This window comes from Stegostoma tigrinum, chromosome 19, assembly GCF_030684315.1.
Source record: "Stegostoma tigrinum isolate sSteTig4 chromosome 19, sSteTig4.hap1, whole genome shotgun sequence".
Taxonomy (NCBI): Eukaryota; Metazoa; Chordata; class Chondrichthyes; order Orectolobiformes; family Stegostomatidae; genus Stegostoma; species Stegostoma tigrinum.
The window spans coordinates 61,703,738-61,722,593 of NC_081372.1; the positions used below are offsets into that span (position 1 = coordinate 61,703,738).

Genomic DNA, 18,856 nt, shown 5'->3' on the forward strand with positions numbered 1-18,856 from the left:
CCTCTCAGCAAGTTGTGACGTTGTCTTCTGTACTTCCAGTTGTGTACAGAAGAGATTTGCTTATTCAGCTCATGACTTTTTATTCAGTTTTGAAGCTATTCTACACCTGAAGGGATATTGCCTCCAGGATGTCCAGTTCTGCCTGCTACTTGGCTAATGTTTGAAATTAGAACCTTTTGACAATGCCTTTTCTGAATCCAGGGCTTCCTGATGTGCTTAAATATTTTACCTTTGGCAATATTGCTAGTTTTTCAGCACTTCAAGCTATATTAGCGGGCTTTTCATTCTCTGTGACTCAGACGATTCTCATTTTTGCTGCCTTAATTAAAGATATCAGATTTTCTTTGAGGTTTTCCTGGATAATTTGTGTCTTTACATGGTTTTAATAAAGGGAAGGCTGGGCCTTCTTACCCTGGAGCGTAGGAAGCTGAGGGTGACCTCATAGAAGTTTTAAAAATCATGAGGGGCATAGATAAGATGGATAGCCATGGTCCTTTCCCCAGGATCGGGGTTTCCAAAACTAGAGGGCATAGGTTTAAGGTGAGAGGGGAAGAATTTAAAAGGGATAGCATGGCAACATTTTCACAAAGAGTGTGGTGCCTTTGTAGAACAGGCTGCGGGAGGAAGTGGTCGATACGAGTACAGTACAACATTTAAAAGATGTTTGTGCAAGTATGTTGATATGAGAGGTTTAAAGGGATATGGGCCAAATGCAAGTAAATGGGACTAGTTCAGTTTCGGATATCTGGTCAGCATGGATGAATTGGGTGAAAGGGTCTGCTCTCATGCTATGTGACTGTGTATAAGGAGAGAGAAGGCAGAATGTTACCATTTAATATGGTCTGAAGGAATACCCAAGTGTTTTTTGAAAGATAGAACAGGTAATGCATATTTTAACTCAGCATTTATCTGGTGTGAATGGAGCTCTGTTGTGGCATAGTGGTGGTGTCCCTATCCCTGAACTGAGAGACCTGGTATCAAGTCACACCTGCTCCAGAGATGTATAATAACATCTCATAACATGTAGGAACTGCCAGTGCTGGAGTGTGAGATAACAAGGTGTAGAGCTGGATGAACACAGCAGGCCAGGCAGCATCAGAGGAGCTAGAAAGCTGACATTTTGGGTGTGGACTCTTCTTTTGGTCCAGACCCGAAACATCAGCTTCCCTGATTCTCTGATGCTGCCTAGGCTGCTGTGTTCATTCAGCTGTACTCCTTGTTGTCTCATGACACAGAGCATGGAACATCGAGCAGTACAGGCCCTTCAGCCTACAATGTTGTGCCGACCTGTTATCCCACTAAGATAAACCACCCTGCATACCCTACATTATGCTACCCTCCATGTGTCTCCCCAAGAACCACTTAAATGTCTTCAAGTATCTGACTCCACTACCAGTGTATTCCACACACCCACCGCTCTCAGTGTGCAGAACCTACCTCTGATATCTCCTCTATATCTCCCCGTAGTCACCTTAAAAGACTTGTAGGGAGTTACGTTCTAGATAGCCAAGCACATTTGTACTAAAAATTGCTTCATTCTTTCACCCTTCCAGTCTAAGCTCTAATTTAAAGGTTATAGCCTCTCTTTCAGCTGGAAATACTTTGTTTATATTGACTGTATCATGTGCCTTAATAATGTCCATTACTGTACTTCAAATGGAACATACTTTAAGTCCTAAAATTAAGGGAATAAAAGGTGAGTTTATGCATCATGTTCACAATTTAAATCTTTTGAGCCATGGTATAACAGTGATTTCTCCTTCGTTGACCATTCCATTCCCTGCCCCCATGCAATCACTGACTCACGACCCTGCCATCTCTGACCAAGTTTATCTCTATTATATATTTACCCCAACCCTTGGGGCAGAAGTTGTCTTAATTTGGAGTGACTCTAATAAAAATGAAATGGAGTAATATTCTGAGTCAAATCATTTGAAAAAGTAAACGTCATGATGTTTTAGCATTCTAATTTATAGTGAACTGTTATTACTCAGATGTGATTCCACAAAGGGCAGTTAAGTGTCAGTCACATTGCTGTGAGTCTGGAGTCATATGTAGAGCACACTAAGTAGGCATGATAATTATCCTTCTAAAATAACTGCACAGAAGCAGACTTCCATCAGCAATTCACCCTTTATTTATTAGTGCAGAGTACACTGGCTGAAGGCGCCAGCTCGGAGTCAATCCCCAACTGAGGAGATTCTAATCTCCTGATTGTATTGGTTAGCCAAGGCTTCTGTGTTTGGCCCAGGTCAGCACCCCAGTCAAGAACCTCGCAGTTAATGAGGTCAACCTTGTCCCAATCACTACATTTTCATAAAGGACATTACTGAACCAGTCACCCTACATTTGACAGTGGCCATCATGATATAATGCTAGTTTTTTAAAAATTGAATTCAAATTCTTCCATCTGATTATAGCGGGATTTGAACCTAGATTCCTGGCACATTTCCAAGGGGCCGGTTTAATACTTGAGCGATCCTGATACTCAGTGATCGCCTACCTCATCATGATCTGCTTATCGTGAATCTATCTCCCTCAACATTAAACATATTCAGATTTTTCTTCAACTGTTGTTTGCAGGAGATGGTTCCAAAACCCACCACTTTGTCTTAAATTACTAATCCATTATTTTTAACAGTGTCAATTTAACAATTCCTCTCAAAATAATCAATAACAATTGATTGCATTCCTTAATTATTTGCTGTGCTGGCATAGCAACATTTTACGATTTGTGCACTAGGGTACCCAAATTCAATCGTACCTTCAATGCTGTGCAATCTCTCACCAATTAAGTAATTTTATTTAATTCTTTCTGCCAAGATAAGCAATTACAAATGTACCCCTACATTACACTTCATTTTCCAGCTCTTTGCCCATTCACTTTACCTTTCTGTGTCCCTTTTCATGTCCTCTTTGTAAGTTATTTTTCGGTCTTGCTTTATATCAGCAGCAAATTTAGCAACATTATCTTCGTTCATCGTAGTCATTTATATAAGTTGTAAAAAGTTAAGGCCACAGCACTGATCCCTGTGGCACACCACATGTTACATCTTTCCAAACAGAAAATGGGAAAATGACTCATAGACACCCACAGCCTGATTCCTGTTGGCCAACCAAACATCTGGTCATGCTAGTACCTTACCTTCTATGCCCTGAGCTTGCTAAAATACATTGCTGTCCAACTGTTTTTCTGTCTCTTGTGGTGTATCCCCACCTGTTGTTTACTTCTTTACCTCCCCCCACCATGCCCACCATCACCTTACTTCCTGCATAGAAACCAGCATTTTCCTAGCTACCATCAGTTCTGAGGAAGCGTTAATTAAAATGAAATATTTTGTTGCCAGACCTGCTGAGCTTTTCCAGCAATTCAATTTTTGTCTGTCATGAACTTTATTTTTGCCGTAATCTTTGATGTGGCCCCTCACCAGATCCTCTCCATAGATCTAAGTACAGCAAATCTTATGGTTCACCTTGATCAAAAGTATGTGTTACTTCCTCAAATAAATCAAATCAATTGATTAAAATAACTTACTTTCATAAAATCATGTTGATTTTGTCTGATTGTATTGAATTTCTAAATACAATAATATATTTAATTATAAGTTCTGGTATCTTCTGTCAGACAAGTGCCAAGCCTACTCACTGAGTTTACTTTCTACCATTTCCCATCCTTATAGAATGAATGAGTTGTGCTACATAGAATCATCGCTGAACCTAGGAAGGTTTTGAAAATTAAAATTAAAATAGCATCTGCTATCTGACTAGCTGATGGGTGGAGGGTGGTGCAATGGTCTAGTAACATTATCATTGGACTGTTAATCCAGAAACCTAGCTAATATTTTGGGAATATTCTGCTTGAGAACCCTGCAGCCCAATGGTATCAATGTGGACTTCACAAGGTTCAAAATCTCCCCTCCCCTACCGCATTCCAAAATCAGCCCAGCTTGTCCCCGCGTCCCTAACCTGTCCTTCCTCCCACCTATTCCCTCCTCCCACCTCAAGCCCCACCCCCACTTCCTAACTACTAACCTCATCCTGCCCCCTTGACCTGCCGTCCTCCCTGGACTAACCTATCTCTTCCCTACCTCCCCATCTACACTTACCTTTACAGGCTCCATCCCCGCCTCTTTGACCTGTCTGTCTCCTCTCCACCTATCTTCTCTTCTATCCATCTTCTATCCGCTTCCCCCTCTCTCCTTAGTTATTTCAGAACCCCTTTCCCCTCCCCCATTTCTGAAGGAGGGCCTAGGCCCGAAATGTCAGCCTTCCTGCTCCTCTGATGCTGCTTGGCCTGCTGTGTTCATCCAGCTCTACATCTTGTTATCTCTAATATTCTGGGAATCCAAGTTTAAATGCCACCACAGTAGTTGGTGGAATTTGAATTCAGTAAAAATCGAGAATTAAGGGTCTAATGATGAACATGAATCCTTCGTTGGAAAAACCCTGCCCCAATCAGGGACTTGTCAGCTGCAGTTGCAACAATTTCCTCGGCACCATTTCCCTTGTGGATGGAATTTTTGCGATTTCCACCTTCCCTTCTGTTTCCTGATTTACATCTAATTCTGGCTCGATCCTTGCACCTTTTATGGTAACGACCAATGCAACGTACCTCTTTGATTCATCTGACATTATTTTTTCTTTTATTATTTCCCTAAATTAATTTTCTTTACAGAATCAACACTCACTTTATTAATTGTTTTCTTTTTTAAATGCACGTAGAAACTCCAACTAGTGAATTCTCTCTCATTTTCTAATTTTTATCTCCCACTCACCTTTTGGTCATTGTTTGCTGATTTTATATCATATCCAATCTTCTGACCTACCACCAAGCTTGTGTAATTATTAAACCACTACTGTTTCTTGCCATCTCAACCCGTTTGATATCTAGCATAAAAATAGAAAGTTTTCTATCTTCCTGACCTGCTGAGTTTCTCCAGCATTTTTTGTTTTATTTTGGATCTCCAGTGGCCAAAGTACTTTGCCTTTACATCAGTTTGATGTCAGTTGCATCTAGCACTTTTAATCATAGAGCACTAAACTGGCTCATGCATCTGTTCTTTATACTTTGTTTAATGCCTTGGCTTGTACAAAAAATCAGTATCTACCGTATCAATTGCGTTAGCCTGGACAACTCACTCTTTTGGTTCATTATAAAGCTCAAGCAGTTTAGTTAAATTTAAATTGACTTCAGTATGCATTAGCTGCATGAATTAATGGATCAATTTTCTGATAATTTATACTTAATTGTCAGTAAATTTAATGCTTACAAGAAAACTCACCGTATGATTCCTTGTCCTCTGACATCACTTCACTTCCAGGACCTCATGTAATTCTGACTCCTTAAATTGCAGCTGTCTCTTCTGAAAACACAGGTTTTCTTTTATTTTACCAGTTATTTAACTTAGTGCTCTCGTAGATTAGAGAAAGAAAAAAGTCCCCTTCAGTTGTTTACTATAATGCCGTACTTTGACTTTTACTTCCACTTTTCCTCAAAATGCTGGCAAAATGATTCCTGCTGGAATCTGACATTGCCTTTTGGATCCTGTTCTCACTCATGCTTGTTTCAGCACTTCCAGCATTAAATTATTTACAGTTTTCTCCTTGTTAGCATTTCCCTGGTTCGTGGTGATGTCTTACCTGATGTTTGCATTTAAGTTGTGCATTGAATGTAATTAGACAATTAAGTGTTTTTTATGTTTGCAGATTGCCTGGTCTTTTAGAAATGACCCAAAAAGATCAAAGATCATTATCCAGGAAGAAATGCTGGGTTTCTGACAGTCCTGCTTCAAGCTGTAGTACTGTGGAAAGACAAACTTCCTGTATGAAATACACCATTGAGCAAGGTAATCTAGTTTGTCTTTAAAAAGATGCTGTTCATTTTGATTAATATATGTCTGATAATTTTTGTTTTTTTAATGTTTTGTAGATGAAGTATAGTCTTTGGCTTAGTACAGTTAAAACAGAATTACAATTTTGGCAGTTACGGCATATTTGCTATATTTGTTGCAATCGCTGATAAAGAAGCGAATCTGTAGGCAAATCACAGAAAAGTGTGAAAGGAAATGAGTTATAACAGTAGGGGTTTTCAACTTTGCTAACATTAACTGGGGAACACCTTAGTATGAAAGATTCGATGGAGTGGAATGTTTAAAGTGCACTTAAAAGAGCTTTTTGAGCCAGTACACAGATATATCTGGCTGTGCTAGACCTAATCCTAAGGAATGAAGGTGGCAAAGTGGTTGAAGTATCAGTGCAGTAACATGTTCTGGATAGTGACCATAACTCTGTAAGTTTCAAAGTCATTACGGAAAAGGTTATGGATAGTGCAAATGTGAAGTGTCTGAATTGGGGAAAGTCAGATTTCAACATCATTAAACAGGATCTGGTAAACGTAGACTGGAAACAGCTACTTGTGGGTAAGTCTGCATTTCGACAATGGGAGTCTCTTGTTAAAAGTAGTATAGTGAGATTTCAGGACTACTGTTTTCCTCTAGGAGCATAATCCAAGGTCAGCAAGTCCAGGGAACTCTAGATATCAAGGGAGATTGAGAGTTTGGTAACGAAAAACAAGGATGCATCTGTTGGCACAGAACACTATAAAAAGAGAGGCCCTTCAGAAATATAGACAGTGTGGGGAGTGCTTAAAAAAGATATTAGGTGGGCAAAGAGGGGATACAAGATAGGTTTGGCAGGTAGAATTAAGGAAAATCCCAAGGCATTTTATAAGTACTTTAAGAGCAACAAGATTACTGGAGAAAAAATGAGGATTATTAGAGTCTGCCCCTGTGTTGGCCATTAACCTTGATTTTATTGTTTTCCATGTGACTGAACCTCCTCCCCCTCCTATTATTTAGTTTAGTGCTGGAACTCTGGGCCCATCATGATTCAAATGGGGTCCATCCTGCAATCCATCAGAATCAGCATGATTTTGTGGAGTAAATCGTGTTTGGCTAAATGGCTAGAGTTCTTCAAAGCTATAACAAGCAAGGTGGATAATGTAGATGTAGTACAAATGGACTTGCAGAAAGCATTTGATTAGATGCTGCTCAAAATGTTAATACACAAGTTAAGATCACATGGGGTTAGGAATGATTTCTTAGCTTGGGTAGAGGATTGGCTAACTAACAAAGCAGAGCATCGAGCTAAATGTGTGTTTTCCTGCTTGGCAAGATGTAACTGGTGTCGCGCCGCAGAGTTTGGGTCTTGGCTCCAGTTATTTCCAAGTACTGTTTATAAGTTTGAAGATGCTGTCCTTTTCCCTGCAGTTTTAATTCATAGATCATTGATTCAAGATTGGCTTGCAAATAGGAGGCAAAAGATAATGTTGAAGGGTAGGTGTTATGATTGGAAGCCTGTGACCGGCAATGTACCACAGGCATCAGGTCTGGGACCTTGCTGTTTGTAATGTGTGTTAATGATTTGGATGTGAATGTAGAAGGTATGATCAGTGAGTCTGCAGATGGCACAAAAATTGGTGGTGGTGTTGATAGTGAGGAGGATGGTCTAGGGCTATAGTCTGATATTGATCAGCTGGTAAATTGGACAGGGCAAAGGCAGATGGAATTTAATCTTGATAAGTTTGATGTGATACATTTTGAGAGGCCCAGTAGGGAAGGATTTATGCATAGAGTGGTAGATACCTAGTAGTATTGATGGTGTAAAAGGCAAATGGGATGCTTGCCTTCTTAGATGGGGCATAGAGGATAGAGGCAGGGAAGCATTGTTACAACTTGATGAAACATTGATCTGGCGACAGATAGAACACTATGTGCAGTTCTGGCCTTCACAGCATTGGAAAGATGTGATTGCATTAGAGAGGGTGCAGAGGGGATTCACCAGGATGCCACAGATGATGAAAAGTCTCAGTTACCAGGAGACACTTGTGCCTTGTAGATAATTGACAGGCTTTTGGGAGTCAGGAGGTGAGTTACTCATTACGGTATCCCGACCCTCTGACCTGCTCTTATGGATACTGTAGTTATGTGACGGGTCCAGTTGAGTTTCTGATCAATTGTAACTCCAAAGATGTTGATATTGGGGAATCAGTGACACCATTGCCTATCAAGAGTCGTAGTTAGACTAATTCTTATTGGTGATAGTCATAGCCTGCCATTTGTGTGGTGTGAATGTTACTTGCCGCTCATCAGCCAAATCCTGGATATTGTCCAGATTTTGTTCCATCTGAATATAAATTGCGTCACTATCTGAGGAGTTGTGAATGGTACTCAATTATGAACATCGAACATTACAGCACAGTACAGGCCCTTCGGTCCTTGATGTTGTGCCGACCTGTCGTACCAATCTGAAGCCCATCTAACCTACACTATTCCATGTACGTCCATATGCTTGTCCAATGATGACTTAAATGTACTTAAAGTTGGCAAATCTACTACCATTGCAGGCAAAGCGTTCCATTCCCTTACTACTCTTTGAGTAAAGAAACTACCTCTGCCATCTGTCCTATACCTTTCACCCCTCAATTTAAAGCTATGCCCCCTTGTGCTTGCCGTCATCATCCATGGAAAAAGGCTCTCCCTATCCGCCTTATCTAACCCTCTGATTATTTTATATATCTCAATTAAGTCACCTCTCAACTTTCATCTCTAACGAAAACAGCCTCAAGTCCCTCAGCCTTTCCTCGTAAGAGCTTCCCTCCATACCAGGCAACATCCTAGTAAATCTCCTCTGCATCCTTTCCAAAGCTTCCACAACCTTCTTATAATGCGGTGACCAGAACCGTACGCAATACTCCAAGTGCGGCTGCACCAGAGTTTTGTACAGCTTCAGCAGAACCCCTTGGTTCCGGAACTCGATCCCTCTATTAATAAAAGCTAAAACACTGTATGCCTTCCTAACAGCCCTGTCAACCTGGGTGGCAACTTTCAAGGATCCGTGTACATGGACACTGAGATCTCTCTGCTCATCTACACTACTAAGAATCTTACCATTAGCCCTGTACTTTGCATTCCGGTTACTCCTACCAAAGTGCATCACCTCACACTTGTCTGCATTAAACTCCATTTGCCACCTCTCAGCCCTGCTCTGCAGCTTATCTACGTCCCTCCGTAACTGACAACATCCTTTGTCACCATCCACAACTCCACCGACCTTAGTGTCGCCTGCAAATTTACTAACCCATCCTTCGACGCCCTCATCCAGGTCATTTATAAAAATGACGAACAGCAGTGGACCCAACACCGACCCTTGTGGTACACCACTAGTAACTGGTCTCCAGGATGAACATTTCCCATCAACTACCATCCTCTGTCTTCTTTCAGCAAGCTAATTTCCGATCCAAACTGCTATATCTCCTACAATCCCATTCCTCCGCATTTTGTACAATAGCCTACTGTGGGGAACCTTATCGAACGCCTTGCAGAAATCCATATACACCACTTCAACCGGTTTACTCTCATCTACCTGTTTGGTCACCTTCTCAAAGAACTCAATAAGGTTTGTGAGGCACCACCTACCCTTCACAAAACCATGCTGACTATCCCTAATCAATTTATTCATTTCTAGATGATTATAAATCCTATCCCTTATGACCTTTTCCAACACTTTATCAACAACTGAGGTAACGCTCGCTGGTCTATAATTACCAGGGTTGTCTCTACTCCCCTTCTTGAACAGGGGAACCACATTTGCTATCCTCCAGTCGTCTGGCACTATTCCTGTGGCCAATGACGAGTTAAAGATCAATGCCAAAGGCTCGGCAATCTCCTCCCTGGCTTCCCAGAGGATCCTAAGAAAAATCCCAATCAGCCCAGGGGACTTATCTATCTTCACACTCTGTAGGATTTCTAATACCTCTTCCTTGTGAACCTCAATCCCACATCGTCTAGTAGCCTGTATCTCAGTACTCCCCTTGACAACGTTGTCGTTTTCTAGAGTGAATACTGTTGAAAAATATTCATTTAGTGCTTCCCCTATCTCCTCTGACTCCACACACAACTTCCCACTACTATCCTTGATTGGCCCTAATCTTAGTTTTCATCATTCTTTCATTCCTTAAATACTGACAGAAAGCCTTAGGGTTTACCCTGATCCTATCCACCAACAACTTCTCATGTCTGCTCCTGGCTCTTCTGAGTTCTCTCTTTCGGTCTTTCCTGGCTACCTCGTAGCCCTCAAGCGCCCTAACTGAGCCTTCACATCTCATCCTAACATAAGCCTTCTTCTTCCTCTTGACCAGAGATTCCACTTCCTTCGTAAACCACGGCTCCCTCATTCTACAGCTTCGTCCCTGCCTGACAGGTACATACTTACCTAGGACACACAGGAGCTTTTCCTTGAATAAGCTCCACATTTCTAACGTGCCCATCCCCTGCAGTTTCCTTCCCCATCATATGCTCCCTAAATCTTGCCTAATCTCATTGTAATTGCCTTTCCCCCAGCTATAACTCTTGCCCAGTGGTGTACACCTATCCCTTTCCATCACTAAAGTAAACATAACAGAATTGTGATCGCTATCACCAAAGTGCTCACCAATTTCCAAATCTAACACCTGGCCGGGCTCATTACCCAGTACCAAATCTAATGTGGCTTTGCCCCTTGTTGGCCTGTCGACATACTGTGTCAGGAAGCCCTCCTGCACACACTGGACAAAAACTGACCCATCTATAGTACTCGAATTATAGTGTTCCCAGTCAATATTTGTAAAGGTGAAGTCCCCCATGACAACTACCCTGTCTCTCTCACTCCTATCGAGACTCATCTTTGCTATCCTTTCCTCTACATCTCTGGAACTATTTGGAAGCCTATAGAAAACTCCCAACAGGGTGACCTCTCCTTTCCTGTTTCTAACCTCAACCCATACTACCTCAGTTGACGAGTCCCCAAGCATCCTTTCTGCAACTGTAATACAGTCCTTGACCAACAATGCCACACCTCCCCCCTTTTACCATCTTCTCTGTTCTGTCTGAAACATCTAAATCCCGGAACCTGAAACAACCATTCCTGTCCCTGCTCTATCCATGTCTCTGAAATGGCCACAACATCGAAGCCCCAGGTACCAACCCATGCTGCAAGTTCACCCACCTTATTCTGGATGCTCCTGGCGTTGAAGTAGACAAACTTCAAACTAACTTCTTGCTTGCCGGTGCCATCTTGCTTCCCTGAAACTTAATTTCGGACCTCCCTACTCTCAACCTTTTCTATCCTCAAACTACAATTTTGGTTCCCATCCCCCAGCTGAATTAGTTTAAACCCACCCGAATACCCTTAGCAAATTATCAGCAAATATCTGTACTTCTGACCTATGATGGAAGGTCATTGTTGAAGCAGTTGAAGATAGTTCGGCCGAGGACACTACCCTGAGGAATTCTTGCAGAGATGTCCTGGAGCTGAGATGACTGACCTCCAACAAGCATGACCGTTTTCCTACATCCCAGCTATGACTTCACCAGCAGAGAATTTGCCTACCCAAATCCTATTGATTCCGCTTTTGCTCGGGCTCTTTGATGCCACACTTGGTTGAATTTTAAACAAAACTGTAATGAGGTCAGGAGCTGAGTGGCCCTGGTAGAACCCGAACTGGGCATCACTGAGCAGATAGTTGGTGAGTCATTAGGAGTAGTCTGATGGGGCGTTAATTAGCAGGTTGGATTTGCCGTACATCTTATGTACTCAACATACCTGGGCAATTTTCCACATTGCCGGTAGATGCCAGTGTTGTAACTGTACTGAAAGACCCCTGCTAGGGAAGCAACAAGTACTGGAGCACAAGTCTTCAGTACTATTGCTGGAATGTTATCAGGGCCTTCAACTTTTTCTTGATTTCATGTGGAGTGAATAGAATTGGCTAAATATTGATATCTGTTTGTGGGGAACCAAACTTTAGTTCTGTTATTGAAGGGAAGATATACTGGAACTGAAGGCAATACAGAGAAGGTGCACAGGTTTGATAGCAGGATTTTCTATGAGGAGAGATTGAGTAGGTTATCCTTGTACTCACAGGACTTCCGAAGAATGAGAGTTGATTTTATTGAAACTTTAATGATTGTTAAGGGGCTTAACAGTTTACATGCTTCCTCTTGTGGGACAGTCCAGGACCAGAGTTCAAATTCTCAGAATAAGGGATCACCCATTTAAAACAGAGAAGTGAAGAAATTTCAGTTCTTAGCAGGTGATGAATTTGTTCAGTTCTTTACCACAGGGAACGGTGCATTAAGGGCCAGATCATTAATTTACTCAAGGTTATGGTAGACAGATGTTTAATCAGTAAGATCATTGGGCTAAGGCAAGAAAATTGAGTTGAGGATCATTTGATCCGTTGAGGATTGTTGCATCAGTTGAATGGCAGAGCAGATTTGATGGGCTTGAATGGTCAAACCTGCTTTTATATCTTACAGTCTCAAATATTTAACAGCTATTTGTGGGTTCATTTCCTGTCAATAGCATAATGTGCTAGAGATCTACAACTCAGAAAAAGGCACTTTGGCCCTTTTTTGTCTAGCATAGATGCAATCAACCAACTATTCTAGACCTAATTTTCAGAATTTAGAAACAGATGCTTTCTATTCACCTATTCCAGGCACCTCATAATCTTTCATACCTCTGTCAAGTCCCAATCAACCTTTGCTCCAAAAGGAAACATCTAATCTCATCTTGCCTCTCTTCATAGCTAAAGAGCTTCATCCCAGGCAACATCCTGATTAATCTCTCCTTTACCCCCTCCAGTGCAATCACATCCTTCCTAGAGGGGGGAGACCAGACCTGCATGCCAAATTTCTGTATAGCTCCAGCATAACCTCCTTGTTCTTATAAGCTCTACCTTAACAATAAGGTAAGTTGCCCCTATACCTTAGATAGCACGGTGTGAAGCTATATGAACACAGCAGGCTGAGCAGGAGAGCTTGATGAGCATTCTTCAGAAATGGGGGAGGGGAGGTGGATTCTGAAATAAATAGGGAGACAGGGGGAGGCGGATAGAAGATGGATAAAGAAGAAGATCGGGTGAGAGGAGACAGACAGGTCAAAGAGGCGGGGTTAGAGCCAGTGAAGGTGAGTGTAGGTGGGGAGTTAGGGGGAGATAGGTCAGTCTAGGGAGGATGGACAGGTCAGGGGGAGCGGGATGAGGTTAGTGGGTAGGGGGTGGGGGTGGGGCTTGAGGTGGGAGCAATGGTCCCCAAGCTTTGTGGAATACCGACGCTCTGGGTGGCACGGTGGCTCAGTGATTAGCACTGCGACCTCACAGCACCAGGGACCCGGGTTCGATTCCAACCTTAGGCGACTATCTGTGTGGAATTTGCACATTCTCCCCATGTCAGCACAGGTTTCCTCCCGCAGTCCAAAGATGTGCAGGCTAGGTGGCTCAGCCATACTAAATTGCCCATAGTGTTCAAGGGTGTGTGGGCTATAGGGGGACGGGTCTGGGTGGGATGCTTCAAGGCGCAGTGTGGACTTGTTGGGCTGAAGGGCCTGTTTCCACACTGTAGGGAACTGAGTCTGTTCGCAACAAACAACTACACCTCCCAGTCGCAAACCATTTCAATTGTCTCTCCACACCACCCCCACAACTCCTCGAACATCTTGTATGTCTCTATTAAATCCCCTGTTAGCCTTCTTCTCTCCAATGAGAACAGACCCAAGTCCCTCAGCCTTTCCTCATTAGACCTTCGCTCCAGACCAGGCAACATCCTGGTAAATCTCCTCTGCACCTTTTCCAATGCTTCCACATCCTTCCTGTAATGGGGCGACCAGAACTGTATGCAGTATTCCAAGTGAGGCCGCACTAGTGTTTTGTACAGTTGCAGCATGACATTACGGCTCCAGAACTCAATCCCTGTACCATCAGCTTGTATGACATAGCTGCAAATTGAGGGGTGATAGATTTATGATAGATGGCAGAGGCAGGTTCTTAACTCAGAGAGTGGTAAGGGCATGGAATGCCCTGCCTGCCAGTGTAGTTAACTCAGCTACATTCGGGGCATTTAAACAGTCCTTGGTTAAGCAGATGGATGATGGTGGGATAGTGTACGGGGATGGGCTTAGATTAGTTCACAGGTTGGCGTAACATCGAGAGCCAAAGGGCCTGTTCTGCGCTGTATTGTTCTATGTTCTATGTTGACATGTCCATCCTGGGCCTCCTGCATTGCCACAATGACGTGACCCGAAAGACGCAGGAACAGCATCTCATATTTCGCTTGGGAACCCTGCAGCCCAAGGGTATCAATGTGGACTTCACAAGCTTCAAAATCTCCCCTCCCCCGACCACATGCCAAAACCAGCCCAGCTAGCTCCCACCTCAAGCCCCACTCCCATCCCTGACCCACTAACCTGATCCCACACCGCTGGCCTGTCTGTCCTCCCTGGTCTGACCTATCCTCCCCACCTACATTCACCTTCACAGGCTCTAACCCCGCCTCTTTGACCTGTATGTCTCCTCTCACCCTATCTTCTCCTTTATCCATCTTCTATCCGCCTCCCCCGTCTCCCTTTTTATTTCAGAATCCATTTCCTCTCCCCCATTTCTGAAGAAGGGTCCCGACTGGAAACGTCAAGCTTTCCTGCTCCTCTGATGCTGCTTGGCCTGGTGTGTTCATCCAGCCTCACACTGTGTTATCTCAGATTCTCCAGCATCGGCAGTTCCTACTATCTCTTGCCCATATACCTTCTTAGCTACCCTGTTAACTTGCCATGTTTTTGTATTCCTTTGAGATTCCTGGTGTCCTCCATTCATTGAGTACACTCTTGTCTTATTACTTCTTCTCATTACTTAGACTCTTTCTTTGTGAATTCTCTACCTACATTCTCCTTCTCCAGTTGACAGTACTAATTTAACAGTCCCAGTGTTTCTTTACTACATGCACACATTTCCATCTTGGTCTTGCATGAGCCCTGCTCTTTCCCTGGTTATTTTCTTACCCTTGACTTCTCCCTAATCTAACCCACCAATCATAGAATCCTAGAATCCCTACACTATGGAAGCAGGCCATTTGGCATTTTGAAGCCTCCAACCCTCCAAAGTACTTCCCACCCAGACCCATCTCACCTCTGCTAACTATGTAACTGTGCATTTGCTGTGCCTAATACATCTGTCCAACATTGCGGGAAACTATGGGAAATTTAGCACAGCAGGAGAAACCAACACAGCCAGTTGCTTGAGGGTGGAATTGAACCTGGGTGCCTGGCAGTGTGACTTAACAGTTGAAGGCTGGGACCATGCTGGTGTGTAAATACTTTCTTAGAGATTTTGGGTAATTTAGAATTAGTAATACTAGAACTAAATAGTAAACAATAATGACTATAACTGGTTGGTGGATCAGCAGGTTCCTTGGAAATATAAGATGAAACACCTACTTAATTCAACTGAATAATCAGTATCGATCGAGTGTTTATGTGGATGTTGGTGTCGTGGACAATTTCAAATTAGAACATAAGAATGTAAGAAACAGGAGCAGGAGTAGGCCATCTGGCCTATTGAGCCTGCCCTGTCATTCAATAGAAGTGAAACTGGGTGGATCACCTGGCATCAACCTAGGCAACAGAAACAGCCTTGTTGACCCTGCATGGTTCTCCTTCTGGGACCAGTGCCAACATTGGGAGAGCTGTCTCACAGGATAGTCAAGCAGTAGCCTGATATAGTCATACTCACGAAATCATACCTTCCAGACACCATCATCACTATCCTTGGATATGTGCTGTCCCACCAACTGGATAGATTTGGCAGAGATGGCCGCAAGTGATATACAGTCAAGAGGAGTAATCTTGGGAGTCCTCAACATTGACTCTGGATCCCATGAAGCCTCATGGCTTCAGGTTAGACATGGGCAAGGAAACCCCCTGCTGATTACCAAGCACTGCCCTCCCTCAGTTGATAATCAGTACTGCTCCATGTTGAATAACATTTAGATGAAGCATTGAGGATGGCAAGGGCACAAAATGCACTCTGGGTGGGGAATTTCAATATCCACCAAGAAAAATGGCTTGACAGCAGTGCTACAGATTGGGCTGATCGGGTCCAAAAGAACATAATTGCTAGGCTGGGCCAGACCCGACACCACAACTAGGTGACAAGATCGTCAACATGCTAAAGAGACTCAAACAGACTGGACAGATCAACAAAACAGACTTCTTAAGAAATGCACTGATGGTGTTACCCAGCAGGGTAATGAAACATCTGCGGAAAAACAACCATCTTGGTGAGCCAACCAAACACAATAACACACACATCCCTGTACATTGTGGGCATTTTAATGTGGCCCATCCACCAACCTGCGCATCTGTGGTCTCTGGGAAGAAACTGAAGCACCCGGAGGAAACCCACACGGATAAAGGGAGAATGTGCAAACCTGACACAGTTAGTCACACAAGGGTGGAATTGATCCTGGATCCAGTGCTCCATGAGGCAGCAGTGCTAATCATTGAGCCACCATGTTGCCTGATAATACCTTTGATTACAAAATATTATCTATCTCATATTTAAAATTGCCAACTGATCTGGCATGATTTGTGGAAGGAAGTTCCAAACCTCTACCACACTTTGAATGTAGAAGTGCTTCTTAACATCTCCTGAACGGTCTGACCCTAATGTTTAGCCTATGGCCCCAAGTTTCAGAATCCCTAACCAGTGGAAAAAGTTTATCAAGCATCAGAGGAGCAAGAACGCTGACGTTTCAGGCCGAGACCCTTCTTCATGAGTGGTTTCTGAAGAATGATCTAAGCCTGAAATGTCAGTCTTCCTGCTCCTCTGATGCTACTTGGCCTGCTGTGTTCATCCAGCTCTACGCCTGGTTATCTCAGATTCTCCAGCATCTACAGTTCCTACTATCTCTGAAATAGTTTATCATTATGTTCTTATCTTTTCCTGCTACTATCTTGAAAACCTTGATCAGATCACCCCTTAACTTTCTAAATTCCAGAGAAAACAGGCTTAATTTGTATTTCATAACTTAACCTTAGAAGTCCTCATGTTATTTCTGTAAACCTGTGTTGTGCTTCCTCCAAAGCCAATGTATTTTTTAAAGGTGTGGTACCAGATATGCTTGCAGTACTTTAAATGGAGTTGAGCCAGGGTTTTATATAACTGGAGCATAGTTCCTACTTTCCTAAGGACAGTATTACAGTTGCAGAAAGGATGTTTGGGGACTCGTCAACTGAGGTAGTATGGGCTGAGGTTAGAAACAGGAAAGGAGAGGTCACCCTGTTGTGAGTTTTCTATATGCCTCCAAATAGTTCCAGATATGTAGAGGAAAGGATAGCAAAGATGAGTCTCGATAGGAGTGAGAGAGACAGGGTAGTTGTCATGGGGGACTTCACCTTTACAAATATTGACTGGGAACACTATAATTCGAGTACTATAGATGGGTCAGTTTTTGTCCAGTGTGTGCAGGAGGGCTTCCTGACTCAGTATGTCGACAGGCCAACAAGGGGCAAAGCCACATTAGATTTGGTACTGGGTAATGAGCCCGGCCAGGTGTTAGATTTGGAAGTTGGTGAGCACTTTGGTGATAGCGATCACAATTCTGTTATGTTTACTTTAGTGATGGAAAGGGATAGGTGTATACCACTGGGCAAGAGTTATAGCTGGGGGAAAGGCAATTACAATGAGATTAGGCAAGATTTAGGGAGCATATGATGGGGAAGGAAACTGCAGGGGATGGGCACGTTAGAAATGTGGAGCTTATTCAAGGAAAAGCTCCTGTGTGTCCTAGGTAAGTATGTACCTGTCAGGCAGGGACGAAGCTGTAGAATGAGGGAGCCGTGGTTTACGAAGGAAGTGGAATCTCTGGTCAAGAGGAAGATGAAGGCTTATGTTAGGATGAGATGTGAAGGCTCAGTTAGGGCGCTTGAGGTGACCAAACAGGTAGATGAGAGTAAACCGGTTGAAGTGGTGTATATGGATTTCTGCAAGGCGTTCGATAAGGTTCCCCACAGTAGGCTATTGTACAAAATGCGGAGGAATGGGATTGTGGGAGATATAGCAGTTTGGATCGGAAATTGGCTTGCTGAAAGAAGACAGAGGGTGGTGTTCATCCTGGAGACCAGTTACTAGTGGTGTACCACAAGGGTCGGTGTTGGGTCCACTGCTGTTCGTCATTTTTATAAATGACCTGGATGAGGGCGTCGAAGAATGGGTTAGTAAATTTGCAGACGACACCAAGGTCGGTGGAGTTGTGGATAGTGACGAAGGATGTTGTCAGTTACAGAAAGACATAGATAAGTTGCAGAGCTGGGCTGAGAGGTGGCAAATGGAGTTTAATGCAGACAAGTGTGAGGTGATGCACTTTGGTAGGATTAACCGGAATGCAAAGTACAGGGCTAATGGTAAGATTCTTAGTAGTGTAGATGAGCAGAGAGATCTCAGTGTCCATGTACACGGATCCTTGAAAGTTGCCACCCAGGTTGACAGGGTTGTTAGGAAGGCATACAGTGTTTTAGCTTTTATTAATAGAGGGATCGAGTTCCGGAACCAAGGGGTTCTGCTGAAGCTGTACAAAACTCTGGTGCGGCCGCACTTGGAGTATTGCGTACGGTTCTGGTCACCGCATTATAAGAAGGTTGTGGAAGCTTTGGAAAGGATGCAGAGGAGATTTATTAGGATGTTGCCTGGTATAGAGGGACGGTCTTACGAGGAAAGGCTGAGGGACTTGAGGCTGTTTTCGTTAGAGAGAAGAAGGTTGAGAGGTGACTTAATTGAGACATATAAAATAATCAGAGGGTTAGATAGGGTGGATAGGGAGAGCCTTTTTCCTAGGATGGTGACAGCGAGCCCGAGGGGTCATAGCTTTAAATTGAGGGGTGAAAGATACAGGACAGATGTCAGAGGTAGTTTCTTTACTTAGAGAGTAGTAAGGGAATGGAATGTCCTACCCGCATTGGTAGTAGATTCGCCAATTTAAGTACATTT

At 43.2% G+C, this 18,856-nt stretch overlaps 1 protein-coding gene across 1 annotated transcript in view; it reads left to right on the forward strand.

Moving 5' to 3' along the window:
* sycp2l (synaptonemal complex protein 2-like) overlaps window positions 1-18,856 on the forward strand; it is a 374,186-nt gene that overhangs the window by 286,126 nt on the left and 69,204 nt on the right. The window contains exon 21 of the mRNA XM_059652659.1: window positions 5,707-5,846. Within this exon, the coding sequence (XP_059508642.1) occupies window positions 5,707-5,846 (140 nt within the window). The remainder of the gene's footprint in view (window positions 1-5,706; window positions 5,847-18,856) is intronic.